The 16,028-nt window shown below is 35.7% G+C and overlaps 1 protein-coding gene across 1 annotated transcript in view; it reads left to right on the plus strand.

The window, feature by feature from the left end:
- Window positions 1–16,028, plus strand: part of LOC107288732 (teneurin-3) — a 90,760-nt gene that overhangs the window by 38,773 nt on the left and 35,959 nt on the right. The window contains exons 7-9 of the mRNA XM_015817377.1: window positions 6,084–6,351; window positions 8,150–8,293; window positions 11,062–11,311. Coding sequence (XP_015672863.1) covers window positions 6,084–6,351; window positions 8,150–8,293; window positions 11,062–11,311 — 662 coding nt within the window. The remainder of the gene's footprint in view (window positions 1–6,083; window positions 6,352–8,149; window positions 8,294–11,061; window positions 11,312–16,028) is intronic.

Consider the following 16,028-nt stretch of genomic DNA (forward strand, 5'->3'; position numbering starts at 1 on the left):
GGTGGTCTGATCTTACAAGTGAGACACTTTTTTCAGTGCCGTTTGAACAGTTGCTAAACAAATGGATTATAAGTCGAGGACTACCTGTTTTGTAATTGTACATACAATGTCGTCATACAGGTAGTCCTCAACTTAACAACAATGTTCAATGAACAATCAATCAGTTCAATGACTGATCAAAGTTACAATGGCACTGAAAAATGTGATTTACGACCATTTTTCACAGTTACGACCTTTGCAGCATCCCCATGATCATGTGATCAAAATTCAGATGCTTGGCAACTGATTCATATTTATGACCATTGCTGTGTCCCAAGGTCATGTGATCACCTTTTGCAACCTAAAAAAGTCAATGGAAAATCCAGATTCACTTAACAGCTGGGTTACTAATTTATCAATTACAGTGATTCACTTACTGTACAACTGTGGCAAGAAAGATCATAAAATGGAGCAAAACTCACTTAACAACAGAAATTTTGGGCTCAATTGTGGTCATACGTTGAGGACTATCTGTATATAGTTTGGTCCCCAACATATTTCTTATCTTTAGTTTTCTTTCTTTAGCAGGTTAATTTTGAATTCATGTCACATATTTTTCTATGGAAAAGGTAGTACATAAAACCATGTAACAATTACTGTTTTAAGTACGAGGGCAATTCAAAAATAAACCTCCGTTTGGTTATCAATGACAGACATCACTGATACAGAACTTTTATTATACACATTAGAAAACTACAAAATTACATTATTTTTCGACATAATCGCCATTCAAATTGAGGCACTTGTCATAATGTCTTACAAAGTTTGAAATTCCTTAGTAGTCTCTCTGCGCCAAATCAGGGCTATGGGGGGGTGATCAAAAACATCCCAACGGCTTGACTTGACCATTGGAAAGAAAGTCGGAAGTCAATGCCTTTTTTTTTCTTTTTTTCTCCCTTACCTCACTTCTCTACTCCCCTTTCCCTTCCCCATCTTTTCCACTATTCGCTTTTGTATTTTCATTGTATTGTATATTAAAACTAATAAAATGTTCTAAAAAAAAATATCCCAACGGAACTGCTTCAAAAGTTCTTGGGTGCATCTAGGGGTGTGCGGGCGAGCATTATCGTGAACCAACACTACACTGGAAGTCTGACTTCCGATGCTTGTTATGGATGGCTCGTCTGAGTTTTCGTAACGTTTCACAGTAAACTTCTGAATTGATGGTCAAACCATTCTCTATGAACTTCACTAGCAATATTCCTTTGGCATCTTCAGATTTGGCAGGATTTTCTATGGCACTACTTCCGGTGTGGTGTTGGTTCACTATAATGCTTGCCCGCACACTGCTAGATGCACCCAAGAACTTTTAAAGCAGTTCCGTTGGGATGTTTTTGATCACCCCCCCATAGCCCAAATTTGGTGCCGAGCGACTACTAATAAGGAATTTCAAACCTTGTAAGACGTTATGACATGCCTCAATTTGAATGGCAATTATGTCAAAAAGTAACATAATGTTGTAGTTTTCTAATGTGTATAATAAAAGTTCTGTATCTGCGAGTGTCTGTCATTGATAACCAAATGGAGGTTTATTTCTGAATTCCCCTCATATTAAGAAGGAATTGCTGTATCCATAAGTTGGAACCATGCTTGGTTGTGCTTAAAGCAATCTCTCTGAAGAACAGGAACATTAGCCATGACCATTTTGTTTCAAATGATTTAATTGGTTCTATCTTAGAGATTTATCTTAGAGTGGATCTAACTTCTCTGACTACTATATTTAGTAAGGGAGAAGCAGTTATGATGAAGACTTTATGAAAAGATGTGTAAATGATTTTTTTACTTATATGATTTTTCACTATATCTTATCAGTGCAGCAGTTAGTAAAGACGGTATTATATATAATGTATTTTGGTACAGGAATACATCATATGTTCCTTCACAGGTTAATTGGTTTGAATGGTAAGAAAAGTGTTTTTAGTTTATTAATTCAGTTGCACTAATACATTATTTATTTTAAAAACATTTATATGTAGGTAACTAAATGCCATCTACAAATTATTTTAAAAACTATGCAGTAGGACAGTGATGGCGAACCTTTTGGAGACCGAGTGCCCAAAAACTGGCCCCATCTCCGCTCCACGCCCCCACCCCACCTGCCCGCAGGGCCACTCACCACCTCCAGGACTCGCTGCAAATCGACCAGGCAGCCCAGCAGCACCATTGCGGCCATGCCCTCTGCTCGCACCTCGCTGTATTAACTGTGTGCGATGGGGTGTGAGGGCAGAGTCTTGTCTACGCTGCCTGGCTGCCATATCCTTGGCTGCACTGCTCTGTGTGGGCCACGCTCAGGGGCGACTCTCCAGGGGGGCTACTGGTGAGGGGGTCACGGGAGGAGGCAAGGCTGGGGCAATGGCACGTGTGCCCACAGAGAGGGCTCCGAGTGCCATAGGTTCGCCACCACTGCAGTAGGATGATTATTCTGAATCATGCAGTAGAATGATTATTCTATATAAAATACAGGCAGGTCTGCACAATTCATAGAAAGGAAGAGAGCAGATTAATATCTTAAAAATCATTGCAAAAGAATAACTGGACACTGATTAGCTGTTTGGTGGCTAGAGGTGGACTGGCAGCAGCTGGCAGTATCCATGAGGCCTGGGACCATTGGAAGTACTCAGCAGTATATCTTTCAGAGTAAACTGGCTGAACCCCTGGATGCTGGTAAACCCTTTGTCATGGTTCCGATAGATGAGACAAGTAAAAACAACTCCAAGGCAAGAGGTTTACTTAAAGAACATATTTATTTGGCTACAAAGTATCGGCATGATCAAAAGTAAAACCAAGACTGAAGTTTCCTCCCAAATGTTACAATGTTACAAAGTTGAACTTCCCACCCCAGCAACATGTCATAAATCACATTCCCCAATTTGGTGGGCTTTCTAATGGAAGCTTCAGTCTGCCAAAAGTCAGGCAGCAATGATCTTTGTTCCCACAGGACAATTTATTGTTTTGTCTAAACTTAAAAGTACACATCCCCCCTCCCAATGCTGTGGCAACCAAAAATGAAGTGGAAATGGCTTCAGTCCAATTTGTTTGCAGTGCTAACTCCCTTCTTGGAGGCAAAGGCAATGTTTGGCAGGAATGGATTGGTTGTTTTTCAAAAACTACCAGTGGGCAACATAAGGCTATTTGGCAGGCCATGTGCAGCTCACATGCTGCATATTATGCAGGCCTGGGCTAGAAGTTTCTTTCTGCACTAGATCTTAATGCACTGGAATCATCTAGCAAGGTATACTAAAAAAAGGTAACCTTTTCCCCCCAAATCGATATTTTTTAACAAAGAAATCAAGAAAAATGTATTATATTCCATTGTTTTAAAAGATCTACAGCTCTACTGATAACTGATCCTGGTGGCAACTGTATTTGTAAAGTACTATATTTCCATATTACTCAGGCAGATGTTGGCTAAAAGAACAAATGATCCAGATGTTTTCCTCCTTAAAATACTTTGACTCTGTGTAAATTTGAAAACAAAACCATTTTAAATAAAACATGAATATTAAGGATGAATGGAAGAAAGGAAACAAGAAATATGCATGCTGAACTTTCTTCATCTGTAGTTATATTGGTGGGCTGGTGGAAATATAATTTAGCAACATCTGAAGAGTCATAGTTCCCTACCTCTTTATTTCCAAGATTTGAAGAGATACAGTCCTGAGGCAAGCAATAAGAACTGTGTGTTTTCAGTGCTTTATATTCTAAACAGCTTGATGTTGAGCATTATAGAAATAGGGCCATATTTCATACTATTTGGAGGGCAGAGTGGAAAATTAAATCAATTATCTCCCTGAGGAACTTTTATTGTTACTCTAACAACCTGATATCACAAAAAAGACAATTTACAAGAGACTTTTTATGAATACTATGAAATGAGACTTGAAATGTTATGGTTAAGACTGAATATTTTCTAAACCCTAAAGTTGGAATTAATAGATTTGAAATTTTGCCCTATGATGTGAATGCCGGAAATGACATTTGTCATTTGCTTGTTTCAAATCTGTATTTTTATGTTTGTTGATAATATTTTAATAAATTTTAAGGGAAAAATTAAATTACCCAGTTAGTCAGGTATTTGCACTGATAGCTTACAATTTTCCATTTTCTTGTGATCCTTTGGGAAGCTATTTGGACAGTTGTAGATCAAATTCATTGTGTGAATTCATTTCCATTCTTGGTTAACTAAATAAAAAGAATATTTTGCCTTATAAGTACAGTAATTTCACAAATCACAAATAATGTCAGGAGGAAAGGAGGGAGAAAAAGATTATTCTTCATGTCCATCAGCTCATTAATATTTCCTCAAGGTATTCAATACTCATCAAATGCTTTTGGGCTTCTGGCCATAATAAATATGAAAAGAATATACTGGTTTTTATTATCTATTTTTTTCTAAATTTTTTGCGCCATTGTCCTGACATCAGCAGATTGAAAGTGGTGAGACTAACCGTGGTGGTGCAGTGGTTAGAATGCAGTACTGCAGGCTACTTCTGCTGACTGCCAGCTGCCTGCAGTTTGGCAGTTCGTTTCACTGGCTCAAGGTTGACTCAGCCTTCCATCCTTCCGAGTTCAGTAAAATGAGGACCCAGAATGTAGGAGGCAATATGCTAACTCTGTAAACCACGTAGAGAGGGCTGTAAAGCACTGTGAAGCGGTATATAAGTCTAAGTGCTATTGCTATTATTTACTATTGAATTTATATCTTGCCTTTTTGTTTATTCCAATACTCATGGTGGCCTACAACAATAAAAACATAAGATATAAATCTTAATAAAATTAATAAAGGTAATTACAAAAACCAACATTAAAACCAACCATTTAAATAAACAGATATTTTAGATGGTGAGAAATTACAATAAGGCAGCTCATTAGTACCAGGAATTCACAAAGATATTTAAAGAATAAAACCAATATATCGGCAATATATAATATACTAACATACCATATTTTTTTAGATAAAAGTAAAGCTAACAGCCAGTTTGGTATAGCAGTTAAAGGCATTGAGCTAAATACCATGAAAGTGTGAGTTCTACTTCTTTCTTAGCAGTTGGATAGCTTTAGACTAAGAGTGTCAAACTCGCAACGTCATATGACGTGTTGTGACATATCGTTACTTTTTTGCCATTGTTTCGCTATGATGCATCCAGCCCGCGGGCCAGCAGTTTGATACTTCTGCTTTAGACTAATCACTGTCTGTCTGCTCTAGGAAGAAGATAATGGCCAACCAAGAAAATTGGCTAAACTTGTCCAAACAATCAACAGGAATCAAGACTGACTTGACACTGTGTATGCATGTGCACAAACACGCACACACATACATAAAACATGCATTAGAAACAGGAAAAACAATAATTGAGTTGGGCTTGGCTTCTGGGATTCCTGGAAATGGTAGCACAAATACCAAAAGCCATAGTTCAGAATGATGGCTATTGCTGAAATAATGGTCTGCCTGGATACAAGACAATTTATATGAAATCACATTATTAAGATTGTGTTCTTTTCTTATTTCTGGCAAAAACAATTGGAAATTTTTGCTGACATAGTCTTCTTCCAATAGTAGTATAAGAGTTTTAGGTTGGTGTGGTATTGATAATATAATCTAGACAAATAGTTTACATTTCATGCTGATTAATCATTAATTGAGAATATTATTGAAGATTTCTATGTCAAAACAGGTAAGTTAAATTTTCTGTAAACTTTCAGTCCAGATTAGTTTAAAAGAAAAAGGTTTAAGATATTTCTAATTGAATGCAGTCTCAAATTTCATCAACATTTGTATAATGTGTTATTTTCAATATTGCTGTATTTGCTACAGTTCCATAGAGAATATTTTTCTAAAAGTATCTGCACTTGTACATCTTGATAAAACTGTTAAAAATTGTATTTCAAAATTCCAGTAAAACTGGATAGTATATCATATAAAACTGAATAGTATATTATTCTTCAATAATTGGTACAAAACTAGGTTTACGACTATAGTGGTTATCTAATTATGTGCATTAAAAAATAGCAAAGATTAATTTGTTATTTTTTTCATATTTTAGGTGCTCCATGAAGAAACTGCAATACCAGGAACTGATCTGAAATTGTCTTACTTAAGCTCCCGAGCGGCGGGGTATAAATCTGTACTTAAGATCACAATGACACAGTCTGTGATACCATTTAATTTAATGAAAGTTCATCTCATGGTGGCTGTAGTAGGAAGACTTTTCCAAAAATGGTTCCCTGCATCCCCAAATTTGGCTTATACATTTATATGGGATAAAACTGATGCATATAATCAAAAGGTCTATGGTTTATCTGAAGCTGTTGGTAGGTTTTGTTTGTTATCAGGTTCTTTTGAATATGCTGATATTATGTAGCAAAAATTATATTCAATAGTATAATTCATGGTGGATACATTATATAGAAAGAAACAAAATTATGCAGTATTGCAGTCTGTTACACGAACTGAATGTAAGTTTTGTATACAAATACAGAAATATGAAAGGAATAATATTAATTTTGTAACTATCATATTGATTGTGGTAAACTATTATTTTTACATTGGAGAAAGTAATAGTTAGAAATAACTGCATTGATTGGATCATATCTAACACTAACAGGAAGAAAGGTACATTTGTTTTTGCAAAAAAAGCTGTATGCGGCCACGGTGTTTTCATAATTGCCTGAAAATTGCTATTCAGCCTCTGATACTTCACATGGAACCATAAACTTATTTCAAGGGAATATCAGTATATCAATATACAAGAGCTTCTCATTTTAATTATTCAGTTCATTAATTAAATCGTCAAATACTGGGAAAAAAAATCTAATTAAATATCCAAACCTGAAAATAAGCAAGCCCAAGATGTCTGTATATGCAAATAAACAGTTATTTACATATTTATTCATTCTATTTATACCATTCCTTCCCTCCAGGAGCTGACAGTAGACTATATAATGCTCCCTTCTCCAGTGTTCTTACAATAATGACGTGTGATAGATTGGGCTAAGTAATTGTGAAACTCAAAAATGTCCAATGAGTATCCACAGCTGGATTCTTCTAGCCCTAATCCATCATTTTAATTAACGTAGCACACAATTATTCCACACATGTAATGGATGTGAAAAAAGTTTTATTTAAAGTTATTTTAGCATAAAATTATGTTGGGCTCTTTCTGAAGTAAGACATAGGAGATGACAAACAGAAATGTGCATCTATATTGGATGTATTCAACTTCTCTACTATCTAAATAAAATTTATATGATTATAGTTACCTCAGTTGGTAGATCAAATCAGTGGATGGAATAGACAATTTTTTAAAGCTACATAATTCACTGTACCAATTAATATTAACACAATTTTCAGAGGACTATCAGTTATAGAATTACAAGAAAACCAATTAAATATTTGATAGTTTCAAGCACAATTACTTTGGACATAATTTTTATGAATTAGGATCTGTTTTATCATGTGCAGGTTCAAATCCAACTTCAGCCATGGAAACGTATTTGGTGAGTTTAGGCCAGATGCTCCCAGCACAACCTACCTCATAAAATTTTGGGAAAATAGCAGAGGAAGTGCTATATATGCTACCTTGAGCTCTGGAGGAAAGGTGGAACATAAATCTAGCAAATGAATTCCATAGTAACTTTTGCCATACAAAATATATTGGTTTTCATATAATCTTTTTGATACACTTTTTATTGAAGTCAACAAATGAGAATAGTAATTGTGATCTTTGTATTTGTGAATCAGTAACTGTTATTTATTTATTGGATTCTGAATCAAGGATCAGTGACCTTTTCAAATGCCAGCCTTCATGTCATATTTTAAAAGAAATCATTTAATTTTTTGAATTTAATTTCAAAATCTTTAATTTCAGAATTTGTGGGTACCACATTGCCAGCTTCTGTTTGGATTTATATTTTTCTACATTATATTGTTAGTGCTTTAACGGATATTTATTTAAATGTCAACATTTAAATTAATGAGATAAAATAGTAAAAGCCTCTTATGAGCACAGTCACTCTATATTAATAGCAATGTTAAATGAAAATAAATTAATCATGACTATCAAACATTGCATTAGTTTATATAAAATAATTATTTTATTATTTATTTCAGTATCTGTTGGTTATGAATATGAATCTTGTTTGGATCTAACATTGTGGGAAAAACGGACAGCCATTCTACAAGGTTATGAATTGGATGCCTCCAACATGGGTGGATGGACACTTGACAAACACCATGTATTAGATGTTCAAAATGGTGAGTATTATTAATCTTATAATGTTATGCAGTGCATATTAATTGAAAAGCACAAAACCCTGTTGGATTCCAAGTCTGAACATAATTGCACTTTTAAAAAAAAATGTTTATAGGCATTCTCTTGGATAATATTGTTATGTTTTCCAATAATGTGATTAATTCATTATTCTAAAACACAAAAACATAAATCATTTATATTCAGAAATTTACAATTCTCCTTTATTTTAAAATTCAAATTTACAAGCATACTTTAACCCACATAAACACCATGAAAATGTTCCTTCTTCATAGTACATATGAAAATACCATATTGCTCTTTTCTGCCTCTCCAAATCAGTTAATTTCCACGCAAAAATAGTCAGGTACATTTTCTTTGATCTGATTCTGTCTCTCCAAACATACTCAGTGCAATGTATATAAACAAACAAATTGTGTGTGTGTGTGTGTGTGTGTGTGTGAGAGAGAGAGAGAGAGAGAGAGAGAGAGAGAGAGAGAGAGATCATAAGAGGTTGGTAAAGGAAGATCTGCTCCTTAAGAAAATATCTGTGTGAGCACTAAAACTGAACACCAGCTTGATGGCAAATAATCAAAAAGAAATATGCTGATTATTGATTGTGCAAACAAATGAAGATTCTTCAATGGGGAAATAAGTAAACTATCGGCCCTTTCCCAAGAGATGGCCCCTTTTAAATGGGCCGTTAACCATGAAACAATATAAAAGAAAGAAGCTATCCAGTCAGTGTGGTAACTCATGTAAGGAAAAAGGAATTGATGGCCAAAAATGTATTCATATGTATGTTCATTTTATTATTTTTCTATTGAGTATATTCTGTTTGTAAATCAACTCTTCTGTGCTTAGAGATGTGCTTAGGAGGCAGTTGGCAAATAATGACTTTTGAAAGTGTAATTGAATAAATGAAGTGACTAGGATGAATGAGCTGGAAAAATGTATTAGCTTAGAGCAAACATAGTGGCAGGTTTTTATATGGATATCTTGAATAACTGCAATAGACTGATGTTCATCTTTTCCTTGTTTATATTAAAAGAGATGTGAAGGAACAATTTTTTGGTGCAATGAGAAAATATGTAAATCAGATGGTATAGTGCTAAGCTCTAGGAGACATGATTAAATTTGTAGAACTCATGTATTTAAATGACATTGCAGGTTTTCTTATTGTCATAAAGAATGTAATCATAGAAGTAAGGTTTCAGATTTTAGTAGTGCACTTTTTCTCTAAGTGCTTATGAGGAACTGAATTCCATGTACAGTAATGATACAGTCTTCTGGTAGGTAGGCAGGCAGGCAGGTAGGTAAGGGGTGTTTGGATGGATGGATGGATGGATGGATGGATGGATGGATGGATAGATAGATAGATAGATAGATAGATAGATAGATAGATAGATGATAGAATATGAAATATTTACCTAATGAAAATAAACCTAATGGATTGTGAAACCTCATAATAATATTTGACTGGTAATTATCATGAATTTTAATTTTAAATTTATACAGTCAGTGAAGCCAGTATGACTATACAGTACAAGGTGACATGTACATTGCATGATTTAAATTAGATTGAGATTTATAATGAAACCAATGTTACAATAATAGCTCACTGTTCTTGCAGCAGACTTAGATTGACACTATTAATCTTGATAATAATGAGGAAAGAAGTCTGTCCAACAGACAGCATTACTTGTGAAAGTCTACATAGGTACATATCTTTCTTCCCCACATTCCCTGTGAAGGACATAAAAAATGATCCTGGCAAGATACTTCGTCTTTATCCAATGATTGTTGATGCCTTTGAGCAGAACTAGGTTTAAAGGGCAGGTGGCCTGCAAAAGCATTTTTGTTGTGTTTGATGTATGAGAATGTAACTGCAGATACATTATAAAACCAAACTCTGCAACCCAAAGTAAATTATTATAAAACCTTTTTGCAATGTGAAATTGAAGCTGTCAGAAAACTGCTCTACAATAATAATGTACTAATACAAGATTTTGATTCGTAACAGTACATATATTTGTAGTTTATTCCAAGAAAAAAAAGAATGTGAAAACACCGCTCCAATCCAACATTCAGCCGAAACTAAAAGAGGAAATCTGTATGGAAATGAATTCTGCAGTTCTCTCTCATATAGCAGACTGAGAAGCAGTTTATGCAAAGACACAGTCAACATACTAGCTCTCTGGAACAAAAGAAGACAAACATAATTTGGATTCTGTCCAGAAACAGAAGAGTATTGCTAACTAGGGTTACACGCACATAGCTCTTGTTCTTGGGCAGACTTGAGAACCAGCTGTACAGCAGCTGTTTGCATATGGTTTTGCTCCCACATATTTGGCTTATTATATGTAACGTTACAAGTCTAGATAGAAAATAATGTAGGAGGGATTCATTATGGATTATCTGAAGATCCTTGTTTTTCTTATTACTGAACTAGCTGTAAATATGAATGGTTGAAAGGATTGAATGGAGGACAGGATATCTAACCATACATTGTTACACAGAGTTACAGTTGGAATTGAAAGTGCAATGTCCAGTAGGATTCGAAAACATTGTTTTCTGGCATGTGCTCACAATGCTTATAAACAAACTATTGGTGAATTTCATTGGTATGTGCTCAGATACACTATTCATATATCAACATCCGTGAAATGCAATCACACTGTGAAATTTTAAGCTTACTATATTTAAAATGTATCTGGTTATAAAAAGTTATTACAAAGACAAGGGGGAATCATGTTTCTGTTTTTTTTATAAGGAATCCTGTATAAAGGCAATGGGGAAAATCAGTTTATCTCTCAGCAGCCACCAGTTGTCAGTAGTATAATGGGTAATGGCCGTCGGCGCAGCATTTCTTGCCCAAGTTGCAATGGTCAAGCAGATGGCAATAAACTTCTGGCTCCAGTTGCCCTAGCTTGTGGAATTGATGGAAGTCTATATGTAGGAGATTTCAACTATGTTCGACGGATATTCCCATCTGGAAATGTAACAAGTGTACTTGAACTAAGGTATATTTTTCCCTAATTTTAAATACCTAATTTTTAGAATGCAGCTATGATGACTCAGTAGTGTCTCTTTATCCATCAGAATATAAAAATATAAATGGTATCAAAATATTATTTTACTCACACAACTATAAAACCATTTAATATATCATAACCATTCAGGTGGCCACGCTAATGGAACTGCTGTATGTAAGGGCTACAGTGTTTGACTATCACTGGGGATGCCTAAGTTTGGGTCTGTTTTTAGCCATGAAAGTTCACTGGGTGATTTTGAGTCAGTGTTTCTCTCTCAGCCCAAATGATTTCACAGGTTGGTTGTTAATGGGGAAAAATTGGAGGATGGAGCATTGTGTATGCCACTTGGAGCACCCAGAAAAAAAGGCAGAATATAAATCTAACTAATAAATTAATACATAAAATTACGGCTAAATTCTTACTAGCAACCTTACCAATTTTTTGTTTCTTTTGACTTTTTCCTTCTAATACTGTTCTTTTTGCTCTTCCTTCTTTTGCCTACCCACCAAGAAATAAAGATTTTAGACATAGGTAAGCATTTTAAGCATGTTCATACATTTTGTTAAGGCTATTATTGGCTTTAAATGAGTAAATAAAGTACTACAAAAACTGCTTCAAACATTATTGCTTAAAACTATTCTGAGATAAATCTTAGTAAGTATAAGGTGAAAAATTGCTACTGTTCATTATTAATCAAATTATTTTCAAATCCCAGTTTAACCTGTTACATTTTAAAGTATGACTCCTTAGGAAAATGTAATGTTTAAAACAGATAAAACAATGCTTCATTATCTTTATGTATTTCTGATCTGTTTTTAAAGTATTGGCTATGTTTTATTTCAATGATTCACTAACTTTATCCTGCTACACCCATCACCCACCTCATTGTCTTTTGGGGATCCACAATACCATACTACCTTTTTAATGGAATCCAGTTATACATTTGACTGCTGGGCATTGGAGCTTGCAGTAATCCAGATACATAGTTGAGCATTGTATACATGTGTACAAACATATTTGGGTTTCAACAGAATAGAACAGAGGATGTTTCATCGCTATGATGGAAAATCTGATATACAAAATTTAATCTTTGGCATCTCAAATGTGTCAGAAGCTCTAACATTGGAATGGAATGGAATTGAGAACAGGAACAGAAAAGAATAGAATAGAATAGCTTTATTTGGCCAAGTGTGGTTAGACACACAAGGAATTTGTCTACAGTGCAGAAGCTCTCAGTGTACATGTAACGCAATAGAGTAATAATAATCATAATAATACCAATAAGAGTAGGTAGTAAAGAAGAAGGATAATAATAATGCTACAGCCATACAAAAGGGGTAAATGTACACATGTACACAGTATTATACAATACTGTGAGAATTAGATGTTCAGCAGAGTGATGGCATGAGGAAAAAACTGTCTAGTTGTTTTGGCATATAGTGCCCTATGGAAGCATTTTGAGGGGAGGAATTGAAACAGTGTATGTCCAGGATGCTAAGGGTCTGCAGATATTTTCTCAGCCCTCTTCCTAACCAATGAAGTATACAAGTTTTCTATGGAAGGCAGACTAGTTGCAGTTGTTCTTTCTGCAGTCCTAACTATCCTTTGGAGTCTGTACCTGTCCTGTTTGGTTGCTGTACCAGTTATAGAAATAAAAATGACAAACTCAATAATTCCTCTGTAAAACTGTATCAACAGGTCCTGAGGTAGTCCGAACTTCTTGAGTTGATGCAGGAAGAACATTCTTTGTTATGCTTTTTTAATGATGGTTCTAATTTTAGGTGTCCATTTCAAATTCTGACAGATTATAGACCCCAAAAACGTGAAGGACTCTACTGCTGATACTGTGCTGTCAAATATAGTAAGAGATGGTAGAAAGGGCACCTCCTAAAATCCACTCTCATCTCTACAATCTTAAGCATGTTGAGCTCCAGATTGTTTCGGCTGCACCACAGGGCCAGTTGTTCAATCTCCCATCTATATGTATACTCATCACTGTCTCAAATGAGACCATTGACTGTTGTATCATCTACCAACTTCAGTACTTTAATAGAGGGATCCTTAGAGATGCAGTCATTGGTATATAGACAGAAAGGCAATAGAGAGAGCTCATAGATATTAGGGGCACCTGTGCTAATTGCCTGAGTATTAGATGTAATTTTCCCTAGCTTTACCTGTTGCTTCCTATACATCAAAAAGCTAATAATCCACCCAGAAGTATGGACAGGCATAGCTAACTGAATCAGTTTAGAGTGAAGATTTTCTGGAATGATGGTATTGATTGCCAAGCTGAAGTCTACAAAAAGGACCTGTGCATAGGTCTCCAGGGATTCAAGATGTTGCAAGATACAGTGCAATGCCATGTTGACAGCATCATCTGCCAATTTATTTGTTCGGTAGGCAAACTGCAAGGAGTATAACAGCGGATCCATGTTGGTTTTCAGGTGGGCCAGCACTAACCTCTCAAAGGTCTTCATTACTATAGATGTCAGAGCAACCAGTCTGTTGTCCTTTAGCTCACAGATAAAGGGTTCCTTAGGAACTGCGATGATGAGCATTTGAAGCAGAATAAAAAATAATAGAGTTGGAAGGGATCATGTAGTCCAACCCCCTGCTAAAGAAGGAAACCCTATAGCATTTCAGACAAACAGTTGTCTGATATCTTCTTAAAAACCTCCTGTGTTGGAGCACCCTAACTTCTGGAGGCAAGTTGTTTCACTGATAAGAAGGGACATAACACATCTCCAGTGATTTATTAAAAATGCAGATGAAGATGGGGGCCAATTGTTTAGCACAGACTTTCAAGCAAGAAAGAGTTATTCCATCTGAGCCTGGTGCTTTTCCCATCTTTTGTCTATGACAGTGGCGAACCTATGGCACGGGTGCCAGAGGCGACACTCAGAGCCCTCTCTGTGGGCATGGCGCTATCACCCCAGTCCTAGGCCTTCAGCTGGGTTTTATAAAACTTTTTCATTTTAGGCCTGTGCAAAAAAAAAAAAAAGGTTCAATCAGTCAATTTCAACTTCTCGCAGGAAAAAAAAAAGATCTTGCAAAGTTGGAATTGATTGATTGAACTTTTTAGTCTCACCCAGTCTGCCGTTACCACGGCATCCACGCCCACCCAATGGGCCACACCCGCCCGGCACCCGACAATGCATAAGTGGGTTTTGGGTTGCAGTTTGGGCACTTGGACCTTGCACATCTTTTTCTAAGATCACCAGAGGTGAGAGGCCAGGAAGAGGATGAAGGATGGAGATAGGTGAAGGAAGATTGGCTACTGTTAGGGATGGGGAAGGTAGCAGTAAATGACAGTGATCTCCTTTCAAACCTACAGTAAAACATCTGCCACTTGCTGATTCTCTTCATTAAGGGAGGGAGATCTTATAGCTGTAGCCAATTATATTCTTCAGGCTTCTCCATACAGTTGCTGGTTCATTAGCTGAGAACTGGTTTCTCAGCTTTTCAGAGTAGCTTCTCTTTGCTACCCTGATCTCCCTTGTTAATACATTCCTAGCCTGATAGAAGACTTTCCTATGTTCCTAAAAGCTGATATGTTTTTAAATTTTCTGGTTCAGATCAAAATGAGAATAGAACAGTACAGATAATATTTTCCTTGCTGTTATAATATGATATAATTTATAAGTACAAATTGGAATAATGAGGGGAAAATATGATAAATTCTTTCCAGGAAAGATATCATTGGCATGTGCCACAGCTGCTGAATAGGTTGTGGAACACAGAGAATAACACCTTCTCACTTCATCTTTATTGTCGGTCTTTTCAGGTCATTTTCATAATATAAAATCCTTATAGTTGTATTTTTTATGTTTTATTTATTTATTTATCAAATTTATGTAGCTGCCCATCTCCCCAGAAGTGTCTCTGGACAGTGTACAACAACCAAACAAAACCATAATATAAAATTAGTCATTATAAAAACCATCATTATAAAAATATAGACAACTATTATTAATTTAAAAAAAAACTTTAAAAAGTTAAGAGTATACAAACCACAAATGGAAAAAGAAGTATAGCAATCATTATCATGGGAAACATCTTGAGATGTCACCAGTTCCTTGGGACTTCTGAGCCCGGTAATGTAACCCAGTCTTGACGGACATCTAGAAGATTAACAGGGATGGAAGTAACCTAACTTTGGGATGGAGAATATTCCATAAGGCGAGTACCACAATACTGAAAGCTTGCTTCTTGGGACTCGCCAAGAGTAATTCCCTAGCAGATGGGACCCACAGCATGCCTTTTCTGTCAGATCTGGTAGGACGAGCAAATATAAAATTGGGGAAAGATGATCCCTCAAATAAACCAGTCCATGTCATGAAGGACCTAAGTCAAAAACAGTATCTTGAATTGGACTTAGAAAGAAACTGGCAGCCCATGCAGCTTGTGGAGCAGAGGTGTGATGTGCTGTTCTGGGGACAAACAGAACTGCCCATGCCACTGCATTCTGGACCAGTTAAAGCTTTTGGATACTCTTCAAGGGCAGCCCACTGTAAAGCACATTACAGTAGTTTAATCTGGAAGTGACTAGGGCATGACCGATTGTGGGCTGAGCTTTCTGATCTAGAAATCTTCTTCTTTAACTGAAATTCATCTTGTTTCTCATGATTTTTTTCATTAATGACATATGCTTACAGTAAAAAATGCTTCGTATATGTAGCTTTGTAATATTTCTTCATGACATATT

This window comes from Protobothrops mucrosquamatus, unplaced genomic scaffold (genome assembly GCF_001527695.2).
Source record: "Protobothrops mucrosquamatus isolate PMUCROS unplaced genomic scaffold, P.Mucros_1.0 scaffold581, whole genome shotgun sequence".
In the NCBI taxonomy this organism is placed as follows: domain Eukaryota; kingdom Metazoa; phylum Chordata; class Lepidosauria; order Squamata; family Viperidae; genus Protobothrops; species Protobothrops mucrosquamatus.